Below are 12920 nucleotides of genomic sequence, written 5' to 3' on the forward strand. Positions count from 1 at the left end.
TTTTCATTTTGACATTCACAAAGGGCCATTATGCAGCGACCCTGCATTTCAATCACATTAATTATATTGTGAGTTGGATGCAAGTCCCTTAAAGTAATATACTCTCACTCATGGGTTTCCTGGGAATATGTTTATCTCTATTTGCCCATGTGGCTTGGTTGCAATGTGTCTCTGTGTTGTGTTCTGTATACCGGTTTGCTTGAGGTAGGTGGAGGCTGTTGATAATATGCTGACCTGACATCTGCATGTTTGTTATAGAAGCAGAGATAGCAAGGAACAAGGTTCAGCCCTTCAATGCTCTTACCTTGAATTCCATGTCTGTGAATGGTGACTCTTTCCTCTCCTGCATGAGCCCAAGACAGAAAGCCTGGAAGTTGATTTCATGTTTGGTCTGTTTGATTATCTCTCGAAGCAATGCCCGGGATGCTCTCAGGTAATCCTCCTTATTTGTCAGCAAATCCTGAAACACCATCGCCAGGAACTGAAAAGAACAACGATTCGGATACATGACCCATGACCAAAGTGACAAACGGGCAGAATTTTAAATGTAATGCTAAAAAGTGGACGTAGGCCACATTGAATAATATTCACAAACGAAAATATGCCTGATGGCAAGGTCCTCTAACAAATAGCTATTAAGTCAGAGAATAGGCCAAGCAATCAAGGAGACATCTGAAAGATTAAGGGATGAATTATATGCTAACAGCTGTTTTGGCAACATGTGCACAATCTTTATATCACAACAGCACAGTTAGGCAAAGAGATAATTGACTGGTAATATTTGTAATAGATTGGCAATAGGTTAATATGTTGAAAGGTTCGTTGTACTTTTTGGAGAAAAAAAACATTAATTAAAAAAAAAAAACATAATAAGGCACAATGAAGAGTTACTTGTATTGTGAAAAATAGTCATCAAAAGACGGTAAACAGGGAATGAAGGTAACCTGGCACAAGGGATGACTTATTCATGGTTTCCCGGGCACCAGCTCTGACAGAGTGTGAGCCTTAAATGGGAGCTTGGAAGATAAAGGGAAAATGAGGTAACAAGACACCAAAGGGGTGTCATGGATGTTCATCTCATCTTAGCACCACTTAATGACTCCTGTGCACAGGATCTTCTTTCCATAGTTAAAGATATGCTTACTGGTCTGTAGACGAGTGTCACTGAAGTGTTTTTAAACCAATTTTTCATAAATCTGCAAAGTTTATTTTTAAGATGACCCTCTTATACTGTGTACTTCAACATTATAAAGGCCTCTTATCTGCCTGTGGGATAGTTAACAAAGATTTGATTTGTTGGAAAAAAAGGACTTTCATTTACGTAGGTATACTCTACTAGTCAAAAAAGTGATCTTTAGGATTACAGCATACAAAAATTGTTAGGATGTCTCTCACTAAACTACACAAGCAGCTATTTTTTAACTTTGAATTGCCAGTTCATTGGGTGTTTCAACAGTAGTAGATAAGAAAATGCTTGAAATAGAAAGTATATTAGCTGCATCAAAAGATCCCTAAAGTGTGAGAAGTTGATAACACTTAAGAAGACAGATTTATGATACCTTTGGCGCCAGCTCCGAGCTGTGCTGTAACACAGTGTACAGAATCTGCATATTATTGGGATTCCTGGCATTGGAAAGTTCATTGAAAATCACAAATTTCACCATTGTGCCAAGGTTGTCACGATGCGCATTCAGCAGCTCCCTAAAAATAAAGACCATCATTAAAACAATAGGAACACAATATTTGAGTTCATTACAACTTGGTAACCTAGTCTTACAACGGCTTCAGTCCTTCAAAGGCATATCCAATCCACCCACAGAACATGCAAGCTGTTCACTAGCAAGAGGATAAACACATTGACTTTGGACTACTCAAAGTGCAGAGGGATCCGTTGGAGACAACTGATAAAATACTTACTTTTGTCAGCATAAGGACTACCAAATTCATATCTTTTTGCAGTAAACAAAAAAGTAGTACATCCAAAATGTACAATGTACATGAGAATCGGGTATGCCCACATGTATCTGGCAGGAAAAACTATTTAAGAAATTAAAGCCTTATTTAAGGCCGTATTTCATAAATCATATGCATAACTTCTAGGTTGGGGACAACTAAATGGACAAGGTGAAACAAAATTACTTGGAGCCATCTTATAAAACGCAGAGAAAAATAGCACAATATGAGTGGCCAACTGGTTGCCACATTCGGCCTACGGACACACAAAATCGTTAAAGATATCACAGCATATTACAGAACTCTATAGGAGAATAAAGACATATGCATCAAAGCAGATGATGCATATCCATGCTTAAGACACAAACGTGGATGAAGCATGAATCAGGATTAGAAAAAAAAGATTTCATGTTTTTAAAGAAATTTCCAAGTCAACAGTAGGGTGCACTAAATGCCCAGATCGAGTATATGATAGAAGAGAAGCTGCAAAAGCAGTAAATATGAATCTTTTTTGTCTCAGGAAAAGGGACAACCTTGTGAGTTATCGTTTTTGGGCTCTGCATACAATGATGAAGGAAGCAATACTTAAAATGTATTTTCTGGTCAGAAAAAGACACAACATAAATACATATTATTGAATGGTGTTTTAGGTACTTTTAGAAGTGGCCCAAACATGCACAGCATCGTTAACAGCCATTGCCCCAGTTGACAAGTCAGGCCTGGTCATGGATATGTTGATGCACGATGAGCAGGCAGCTGCTCTCACCAATTGCAAATTTCCTCCCCAAAGCCCTCAATCCAAGCGTGCACCATCGAAAGTGGTGTTGCTTTGCTCAATGCACAACAGATGACTTGATATATACAAGTACTAGTGCAATATCGGACTGCTTCAAAGTTGCACATTTATTATGCAATATAATCAGTGGTATGGCTCTCGCACATAACTTTTTCTTTTAGTTTCAAGTCAGTTCATATTTGTTAATTCATTATTTTCACATGTTCATAAAGACTAAATGTTAATTATGTCCAACAATGTGGATGCAAATTTTGCTGCAGTACAACCAGCATGCACACACCACCTATAACCCACACTTCCCTGTTTCATGCGAATCACAAGCATAGAAACCCGCTCTTAGGCATCTTTTTACAAATACACTGTATCCAATTCTTCAGCTTCTTACCTGACGCTAAGCATATAATGGTTAAGGAGCACTTTTGGCTTCAATCGAATTTTGATCAGGTTGGAAATCACCTCAATGTCTTCTGAGCCATGTGTGTTGCAGTTCATGCAGACAGACATTAGCAGGTCTTGGGCAGGCCTTGTAAGCTGCAGTAAAATGTTGACATAGAAGTTAGTGATGGTATAGACATGGTCTGGGGTTGCTACATCAGACATGGTTGCAGACAATCAGAACAATTACACCTTGTGTAAGCATAAAGTTCCAATGGGATCACCCTTTAAAATGCTCTCGACACACGTTCAAGATAGAAAGGTAATGCCAAGTCCTTTGTGAAACTCAGATGTACATTAAGCATACTGGGCTGAAGGCCAGGTTCATTTCCCTCACTTCTCAGAAGTTTAGCAAAACAGCTCATAGACAGTTCAAACACTTCCTGCTTAGCATTAAATGTGTGAGTGATCTGGAAGCCAGAAGGAATATATTGATAGGATTCTGGTTGAAGCACCCCAGTTACGTTTCCATGTCAACTACAAAGAGCCCATAATATTACAGGCCAACCAGCAAAGTATTTGAGCCTTCCAATTTCTTGTGATCCTGCTTAAAGCATGTTATGATCATTCAAATATTGGCCAAGCACACAAGCTACTTGAGCACGACTGCATGGGGAAATCCCATCTATGTGTTGAAATGTGATTGCAAATTAGGCTGTAGCTAATAATTCAGCCAGGATAATTTCTTTAAGTGTTTTTTTATTTCTTATTAAAGGTAGAATGGTCAGGCAAGATTCTGACATGGGTGACACTCATAGACAACCTAAAACGGACAGAGAATAATCATCTGATCTCATCTTAGCATGTGTTATTAGACTGAGGCTCTGTGAAGGGGAATTCCACAGTAGGAACAAAACTGGAATCATTTTGAAAGGTACTCCTGGCCTCTTACATTGACTGTGTGATAGGCTAAAATCCAAGTGTGCCAATACATAAAAGCCTTTTACAAAAAGGGATGGTGAGGGACAGAGTCTCTGAATTAAACAGAAAGCTCTCACCCAGTCAAAAGATCAGGGCTAGATCCAACACCGTTTTTTAGCTCACTGCACCATCCCAGTTTCAGAACCTGACTGTATGCAAATTAGTCTGTTCCTGTCCCAGTGCATGATGGGAACAGGACAAACCAAACTACAGAAGCCAATTCTTACACTGGGAAGGAAACAAGCTCCCGGGGACCGGTTTCTGGCATTACAGCCGTCTTCGGCCCGGTTTGCTTGAATCCTGATGGTGCAATGAGCAAGGGTCTCACATCTGAGAATACCCTTCCACGCTTAGGGTGGACAAAAATATTTACAAAAAGGGGTGGTGAGGGACAGAGTCTCTGAATTAAACAGAAAGCTCTCACCCAGTCAAAAGATCAGGGCTAGATCCAACACCGTTTTTTAGCTCACTGCACCATCCCAGTTTCAGAACCTGACTGTATGCAAATTAGTCTGTTCCTGTCCCAGTGCATGATGGGAACAGGACAAACCAAACTACAGAAGCCAATTCTTACACTGGGAAGGAAACAAGCTCCCGGGGACCGGTTTCTGGCATTACAGCCGTCTTCGGCCCGGTTTGCTTGAATCCTGATGGTGCAATGAGCAAGGGTCTCACATCTGAGAATACCCTTCCACGCTTAGGGTGGACAAAAATATTTACAAAAAGGGGTGGTGAGGGACAGAGTCTCTGAATTAAACAGAAAGCTCTCACCCAGTCAAAAGATCAGGGCTAGATCCAACACCATTTTTTTTTTAGCTCACTGCACCATCCCAGTTTCAGAACCTGACTGTATGCAAATTAGTCTGTTCCTGTCCCAGTGCATGATGGGAACAGGACAAACCAAACTACAGAAGCCAATTCTTACACTGGGAAGGAAACAAGCTCCCGGGGACCGGTTTCTGGCATTACAGCCGTCTTCGGCCCGGTTTGCTTGAATCCTGATGGTGCAATGAGCAAGGGTCTCACATCTGAGAATACCCTTCCACGCTTAGGGTGGACAAAAATATTTACAAAAAGGGGTGGTGAGGGACAGAGTCTCTGAATTAAACAGAAAGCTCTCACCCAGTCAAAAGATCAGGGCTAGATCCAACACCGTTTTTTAGCTCACTGCACCATCCCAGTTTCAGAACCTGACTGTATGCAAATTAGTCTGTTCCTGTCCCAGTGCATGATGGGAACAGGACAAACCAAACTACAGAAGCCAATTCTTACACTGGGAAGGAAACAAGCTCCCGGGGACCGGTTTCTGGCATTACAGCCGTCTTCGGCCCGGTTTGCTTGAATCCTGATGGTGCAATGAGCAAGGGTCTCACATCTGAGAATACCCTTCCACGCTTAGGGTGGACAAAAATATTTACAAAAAGGGGTGGTGAGGGACAGAGTCTCTGAATTAAACAGAAAGCTCTCACCCAGTCAAAAGATCAGGGCTAGATCCAACACCGTTTTTTAGCTCACTGCACCATCCCAGTTTCAGAACCTGACTGTATGCAAATTAGTCTGTTCCTGTCCCAGTGCATGATGGGAACAGGACAAACCAAACTACAGAAGCCAATTCTTACACTGGGAAGGAAACAAGCTCCCGGGGACCGGTTTCTGGCATTACAGCCGTCTTCGGCCCGGTTTGCTTGAATCCTGATGGTGCAATGAGCAAGGGTCTCACATCTGAGAATACCCTTCCACGCTTAGGGTGGACAAAAATATTTACAAAAAGGGGTGGTGAGGGACAGAGTCTCTGAATTAAACAGAAAGCTCTCACCCAGTCAAAAGATCAGGGCTAGATCCAACACCGTTTTTTAGCTCACTGCACCATCCCAGTTTCAGAACCTGACTGTATGCAAATTAGACTGTTCCTGTCCCAGTGCATGATGGGAACAGGACAAACCAAACTACAGAAGCCAATTCTTACACTGGGAAGGAAACAAGCTCCCGGGGACCGGTTTCTGGCATTACAGCCGTCTTCGGCCCGGTTTGCTTGAATCCTGATGGTGCAATGAGCAAGGGTCTCACATCTGAGAATACCCTTCCACGCTTAGGGTGGACAAAAATATTTACAAAAAGGGGTGGTGAGGGACAGAGTCTCTGAATTAAACAGAAAGCTCTCACCCAGTCAAAAGATCAGGGCTAGATCCAACACCGTTTTTTAGCTCACTGCACCATCAGGATTCAAGCAAGCCGGGCCGAAGAGGCTGAAATGCCAGAAACCGGTCCCCGGTAGCTTGTCTCCTTTCTGGTAAAGAATTGGCTTGGTAGTTTAGTCTGCCCTGTTCCCATGATGCACTGGGCCAGGGACAGACTGATTTGCATATAGCCAGGTTCTGAGCTGGGATGGGGCAGTGAGATAAATAACGGTGATGGATCAAGCCCTGATCTTTGGACTGGGTAAGAGTGGTCTGCTCAATTCAGACACTCTGTTCATCACCACCCCCTTTTGTAAATCAATACATAAAAGCCAGCGCAGTAACAGTAAATGGACTGGAAACCACGTCTACATACATTACTCATTACAGGTCATTGCAAAACCAGCCCTAGAGTGATATGAGTGAGGCACTCATTGCGGATATTTATGAGGGGTGGCCGGTCATAACTTCAAATCCTGGAAAGGTCAATAAATCCCTTTGAGGACAAAGTATCAACCACTGTATAATTTTTTTTTATTTTGAATGGCAGAAAAAAGGAATGGGAATCACACCAGCATACACATGAAAAGAATAGAGAGTTTTTCTCAAGACGGCCTTGTTTAGTGAGCAAATTACCTCGAAGAGAAGAAAAACTGAAGTTTTTTTGCCCCTTCTTAAAGTTATGCTTTGCTATGGGTCAGCATGTTCTTGGGAAAATAATGTTCCTCTTGTTCAACACTATATATGTATGAAGGCCAGCAAATGGTCACACAACATGAAGAAAACAGACTTGTGCAGCTGGGAAGTGTATTTACCTCTATCCCAAATAAACCACTTCTTATTTAAAAAATATTAATGGGGGCATGGGTTTAACTTAATAGCTAGTCCTGTACCCAGAACCTTGCAAAGCACTTAACTATAGCGCCCATTACAACAAAGGCATTATGATACCTAGTGCATACCAGACAATTGCATCATTACTACAGACATTTCCGTCAGGCCAACTGGGAGAGATCTGCTTACTTTTATAACCCAAAAGTTATCAAGTGCTTCCAAACTACAAGTTATTCAGCCATACTAAGAGGAACATTTAGGCAAGTTTCTAAAAAAAATGGGTAGACTGTAATAACTGGGCTGAGACTATCACAGTGAAATGACCATGAACGGTGGAAAAAAGCACTGACAGAGCACTTCACAAAGCAAGTCAGACATGTTCTGATCAATTTACCATAACATGTGTCTTGTTGATAATTTTCACTTTAGCAAGAAAATGTAAATTGTTTCATATAAGAACGCTGAATGCAATGTCTCTGACCTTTGGGTTTTGAAGCCACATCTCGAGTCGCTGAACGGCCATCATTCTTCCTTCCTTGTATCCACAGGCAGCAGTTAGAAGACGAAGGAGATTCCGGGACACATTATCCATGGGTTGTCGGCGGTTGAGTTGATCTCGCAGCATGTCTACCACATACTCCTCCACGCTCTCTGCCAGATCCTCATATCTAAAAAAAGCAACTAGACGGGTTCACAACTGTGGGAATCCTTGCATTATAAACTGCATGGGCATTACTCCTTTAGGCAAAACAACTGGATTATTTAAAAACACCTTTCCAAGTGCAATCTAGACTGCAAAATTGCAGAGCCAAGAGAACTACAGAAGAATAAGCTTCTTACACGTTTAGAACCATTCTTTCTGGTGAACACCCTATCCAACCACAGACTCCATGTCAGAGTTGAAGACTCAGATTATGCTTCTCTTACTTTAAAGAAACGTTCACAGAAGCTAATAAACAACAACCATTAACAAAAATTCAATGAATCATTAGGAAAAAGAGCTGCATGCTACTCCTCTCATAATTCAAATGGAGCCAACACCATCACAACTTCCTCTTTCTTTTACTGCTCCACAGTCCCAATACATATCTGCTCTATTTGCTCTGCTTTTCATGTATTTTGTTGCATAGTGTCAGATATTGATTGTTTGAGGCCATTATTCTGTATTAATTGGCATCCACGTCCTCAAAAAATGGCGTCTGTACATCACATCACTGTTGCAGGCCCGTGGTCCTTCAGCTTCAATGATTCACATTACTGGAGTGATTATCTTTGTCTCCCACCCATTGCGCCTCCGGCCCCAACCCCAACCCATATATTCGAGGGAGGCCCCTGCTTCTGAATGCCGTTCTTGTAGAATGAGGAAGAGGTGCTTGGTTCTGTCTTTGAAGGCCAGCGCAGTCCTCTTTTTATGTCTAGGTCTGGAGGTGCTACTTTGCACACAACTGCAGATCCCAGAGCAGACTGAACAGGGAAGGAGCGGCTTGCGTTTATACCTCAAGCTTCATATGCTGTAATAACCTGATTTTAGTCTGGATTTCACAGGTATAGAGAATTTAGGCAATTATTCTATATTTTAAACTCATTTAAAATAAATGGATTTACTAAATTTCTCACCTGATGCACCACACCTGTGGAGAGGGTGGGGTGAAATAATTCTAATTACAGCCCTCTTTGAGTGGCTTGCTGAATCATTCCCACCCCACTGATTTAGGGCTCACTATGGGTAACTCTCCCCCCACTGTCTCAGAGGCTTACGTTGTTACTGGAGTGAGCAACCACTCACATATAACTAAGGATTGTTGTTATTATCACTTAAGGACAGAATGAGCTATGAGTATGGCACCTTCTTACTTAATAAGTAGGAAGAATACAGTGAATAGGGTCTTTTCACCTACTATTTGGATGACAGACTTGCCCAGGCCATACAATACGGTCCAGCCATTGATAATCAAAGCCTTTAAGCCTTTCACTTGGCAGTTGAAGATATAGTGCCCCAACCGCCCCCCCCCCCCCCACGCAGGCGGCAATATTGAAAGTGATCTCTCCACCTCCCCTGAAGCCTCTGGGAGGGGTGCAAAAGGCGCTCTACAAGTCTAGAATACAAATACAAATACAAAAATGTGATGGACACTGACAAACAGAAAGCTATTTTTTTGATTTATCATAGACCAAGCTCCACCAAGCTCAGCAACCAGAGGCACCGAGTTTATGATAATTCATGAGGCAAACATGAATTTGACACTGGGTCTGATAATTATTTGGGGGAAGTTGACTTTGATACCGGGCAAGACAATTCCCATTTACTGGCATCAGCCAAACCTTCTGTGGCAGACTTGATAAGATGTAATGTGTTCACAGGCAATATGCCAGTGCCATGATCCCTGTATAGGTTAACGTTTCACTTTATAAAAGCTTGTTAATAATAAAAAGCCCTAGCAGCTTAGCGCTGAAGGAAGAAAATGTGAGAGAACACCACGTACAGGTAGCCTTAAGCACCTCACACAGCCCCTCGATTGATAAAGTGCACTTGTTCAGTCCATAAAACATTGTGTACCTGAAATCGGTGGAATGGGTTCTTTTCTGCCCAGTTGCAGCATATTGACAATCCCATTATAGGAAGATTTTTAACAAGGAAGTGATAGACTTCGGTGACAGCCTAGCCACAGATCCGAGCATGCTCACCTTCAGGAACAAATGTACAAAGAACCACAAAAAAGGGAATGGTCAGGTAATAGAGGGCCTGACAAGACAAGTAACTAGACCTGTCAGGACTTCTGACGAAAATCCTAGACTTGACTTACCAAGCAAAAGATGAGGGCTTGAGTATCGATTACAATATTGTATCTGGTCGGACGCACAGAGCCATAGGCTCCTTGGCAACAGTAATAGCTCCATTTTGGTTGGCACACACTGATCCCTTTTCTTACAAACTAATCCCATGTGGCAGAGGTTCAGCAAACTATAATTCAACCTCAGAAATTGTAGTTCAACATCACTCCCTTTCACATATAATATTGTCGGCACAGTTTATTCAAAATTTGCAAATACTGAGACAAGATATTTAGGTTTTGGAAACAATTTAGCATTTCCACTTTGATTTTTATGGAACTCCGAAACAAAAATCTCCACTTAGCCCCTAAATTGTTCCTTATGAGACCAAGCCTCTATTAATGAAGAAATGCAATAGTTGCAGCTCAAAGGGGCAATCTGTTCTACGACCCCACAATCCAGAGAGTTTTGCAGCAAATATAAAAGTTCAAGTTTTCAGATTGCTGTTGAACCTTCGAGAACCGAATGTCAGCATCTTCCATTGTCACTTCAAGATAAAAGGTATCCATCTTCTGAGGGATCTTCTGAAGGAGGACAACTGAATTGTCCAATTGGACCTCAAAAATCCATACTTGACCATTCAGATTGTTTTCACTGCACAGAAAATGTCAATGGTGGGACAAATGGTACAGACTTCACAGTCCTAGTGTCTCTCCTATCACCAGCCCCTTGCTGCTTCACTAGGATATTGAAGCCGGTAGTCAAAACACTGAGAGCCAGGAGCATCTGTCGCACAGTTCAGTTAGACCACATGATTCTAATTGCTCAAGACCCCTCTAGAGCTTCAGACCCATTGTGCATGGACAATTTGTCTGCTTCAGGGGGTTGGGGTTCATCTTCAACAAGAAAAATACAGTTCTCAAACTAACTTAACAGGATAGAATTTAATGGCTTTCGAGTAGACTCAGTGGCTGATCTGCTTTAATTGCCAATAAAGAAAGCCAAGGATTATCAAGAAAGCACTGACTTCTGCCCTCAACAAAAAAAAAATCAGATGTTCCAGTATCTGATTAAAAAGTAGGCCCATGTTTGATTGACTTGTTTGTCTTGCATCTAAATATACAACTTTCTTAATTCTTCAGCTCAAGACCCGACCTGGAGACTCAAGCGACTAATGCCCTACTGCAAAACCATGATCCAACCCCGTGATTCGTAAGGGGTTAATGAGAAGGCCAAACACCCCCTCCCTTGGTTGCCCCACCCAGTCCTGAAAAAGACCCGCAAGGCCAAGGTCTAAATATACCTCACGGCCACAAGACGTGTCGAAACGTCGACACCACTTTGAATAGGCCTGGACGCCAACTCCATACCCAGCGTGCCAACGAGAATATATTTCAAATGCAAAATTGTAACAAAATTGAAGTTGTTTACTGAGAAATGTGGCGAGGCCAAAAAGGACGGTGATTTACAGCCAGTCCACCTGTTTAACTGTACAGAATCAGATCCTTTTTTTTCTTATGTCACCACCTTGAGTATTCCTCCACACCACTTCACACTTGAGCACCCTCTTCACGCACGTTCCCTTTGGAGCAACTTCTAATGCGTAAATACCAATGTAGAGAAATAAAATTAGTTTGTATGTCTCACCTTCGACATGAAAATAAAATGTACGGTAAACTAGACTGGTTTGTTGCACTTTTCTGTTGTTTAAGACTGAATAATTTATTGAGTATTGGGAGCATATTTTCTTTAGCATGCTCATGAAACAATTTTCTGAATATATCAAAGAAGTAAACCGATTGATCTCTTTTCGTAATAAGGTCTAGGTTGGAGGACATCACAAAGGTCTCAGACTGTTCATCTGGTTTGACTTTTAAGACATTTTATTTAAAGCCTATTATTGATGTTGCTTTACTGGTTGTGAGATAGCTTTGACAAGCTAAGTCTGAGTTCCGGTCCTGACAGAAGAAAAACATTTCTAGCGAACATCTCAATAATGTTCAACTCTATTTGAGGACACAGAGGCAAGAATAATCTCACCTAGAATACTAATAAAAATGTGCATGATATTGTTAATATTTCTAAAATACATTGATATTTACATTATATTGTGATAAGCAAAATGTGTTTCAGGGCATCACCCCTTATCAGTCAGGCTAGCTTGAATCCAGTGGCTCAGTCAGTACAGAACCCACGTTTGGGCGTACCCTTCCCATTTAGGGCAACAAATGCAAAAGAAACAATTGGACGGAATGCTGAACAATGCAAACATTCACCCCCAGTCACAAGGATCTTGGTTTAATCCATTATTCCAGCCCAAACTTCCAAGCCAGGTCTTCCCTGGACCAGAAACAAGCATCCTGGGATCGGTTTTCAGGGCTGGGATGAATGTATGACATTGTTCTGCATTCTGTCCATCAATTTTTCTTTTTGCATTTGTCACCTCAAGTTGGATGGGTATGCCCGGACATGGGTCCTGTGCTCTCCATGCCACTCGAGTCAGGCTATTCCGGCTGATGAGGGGTGAAAATCCTGAAACCGGTCCTAGGATACTTGTTTCCAGTCCAGGGAGGACCTGGATTGGCAGTTTGGGCTGGACTATTCCCATTGGGCGCAGGTCAAGACTGATTCGCATAAGGCTGGGTTCAAACTGGAATGGAATGGGGAGAGAAAAAACGATGTATTTAGTCCTAGATCTCTGTACTGGGGTGAATGTATGACAATGTTCTGCATTCTGTTCATCAATTGTTCTTTTTGCAACAAACAGAGCACCGGAAGGATGCTTGAAACTCGAAGAGCAAGCAGTTTGAGAACTGGGACAGTAGCACTTCCTTGAAATATCAGGATGATAGCATGAATGTCCGAGGATAATTGTGGAAAACGAACAGCTTTCAAAAGATTGTATCAAAAAATTTCTGATAAAGGGACGCCTCTTACAGGGTCAGCGATGGGAATTGGGATTGTTGATGGAAAACCTGCTGAGTAAACCGTAACACCTTTGTCTGAAGGTGGTTCAAAACAAGCTGAGGCAA

The 12920-nt window shown here is 41.9% G+C and overlaps 1 protein-coding gene across 2 annotated transcripts in view; it reads right to left on the minus strand.

The window, feature by feature from the left end:
* Positions 1-12920, minus strand: part of INTS1 (integrator complex subunit 1) — a 536581-nt gene that overhangs the window by 416272 nt on the left and 107389 nt on the right. For both annotated transcript variants that reach the window (XM_086940596.1, XM_086940597.1), the window contains exons 8-11: positions 7598-7784; positions 3135-3280; positions 1560-1701; positions 305-481 (exon numbers count right to left, since the gene is read on the minus strand). In XM_086940596.1, the coding sequence (XP_086796722.1) occupies positions 305-481; positions 1560-1701; positions 3135-3280; positions 7598-7784 (652 nt within the window). The remainder of the gene's footprint in view (positions 1-304; positions 482-1559; positions 1702-3134; positions 3281-7597; positions 7785-12920) is intronic.

Source organism: Lissotriton vulgaris, chromosome 10, assembly GCF_964263255.1.
Source record: "Lissotriton vulgaris chromosome 10, aLisVul1.2, whole genome shotgun sequence".
Taxonomy (NCBI): domain Eukaryota; kingdom Metazoa; phylum Chordata; class Amphibia; order Caudata; family Salamandridae; genus Lissotriton; species Lissotriton vulgaris.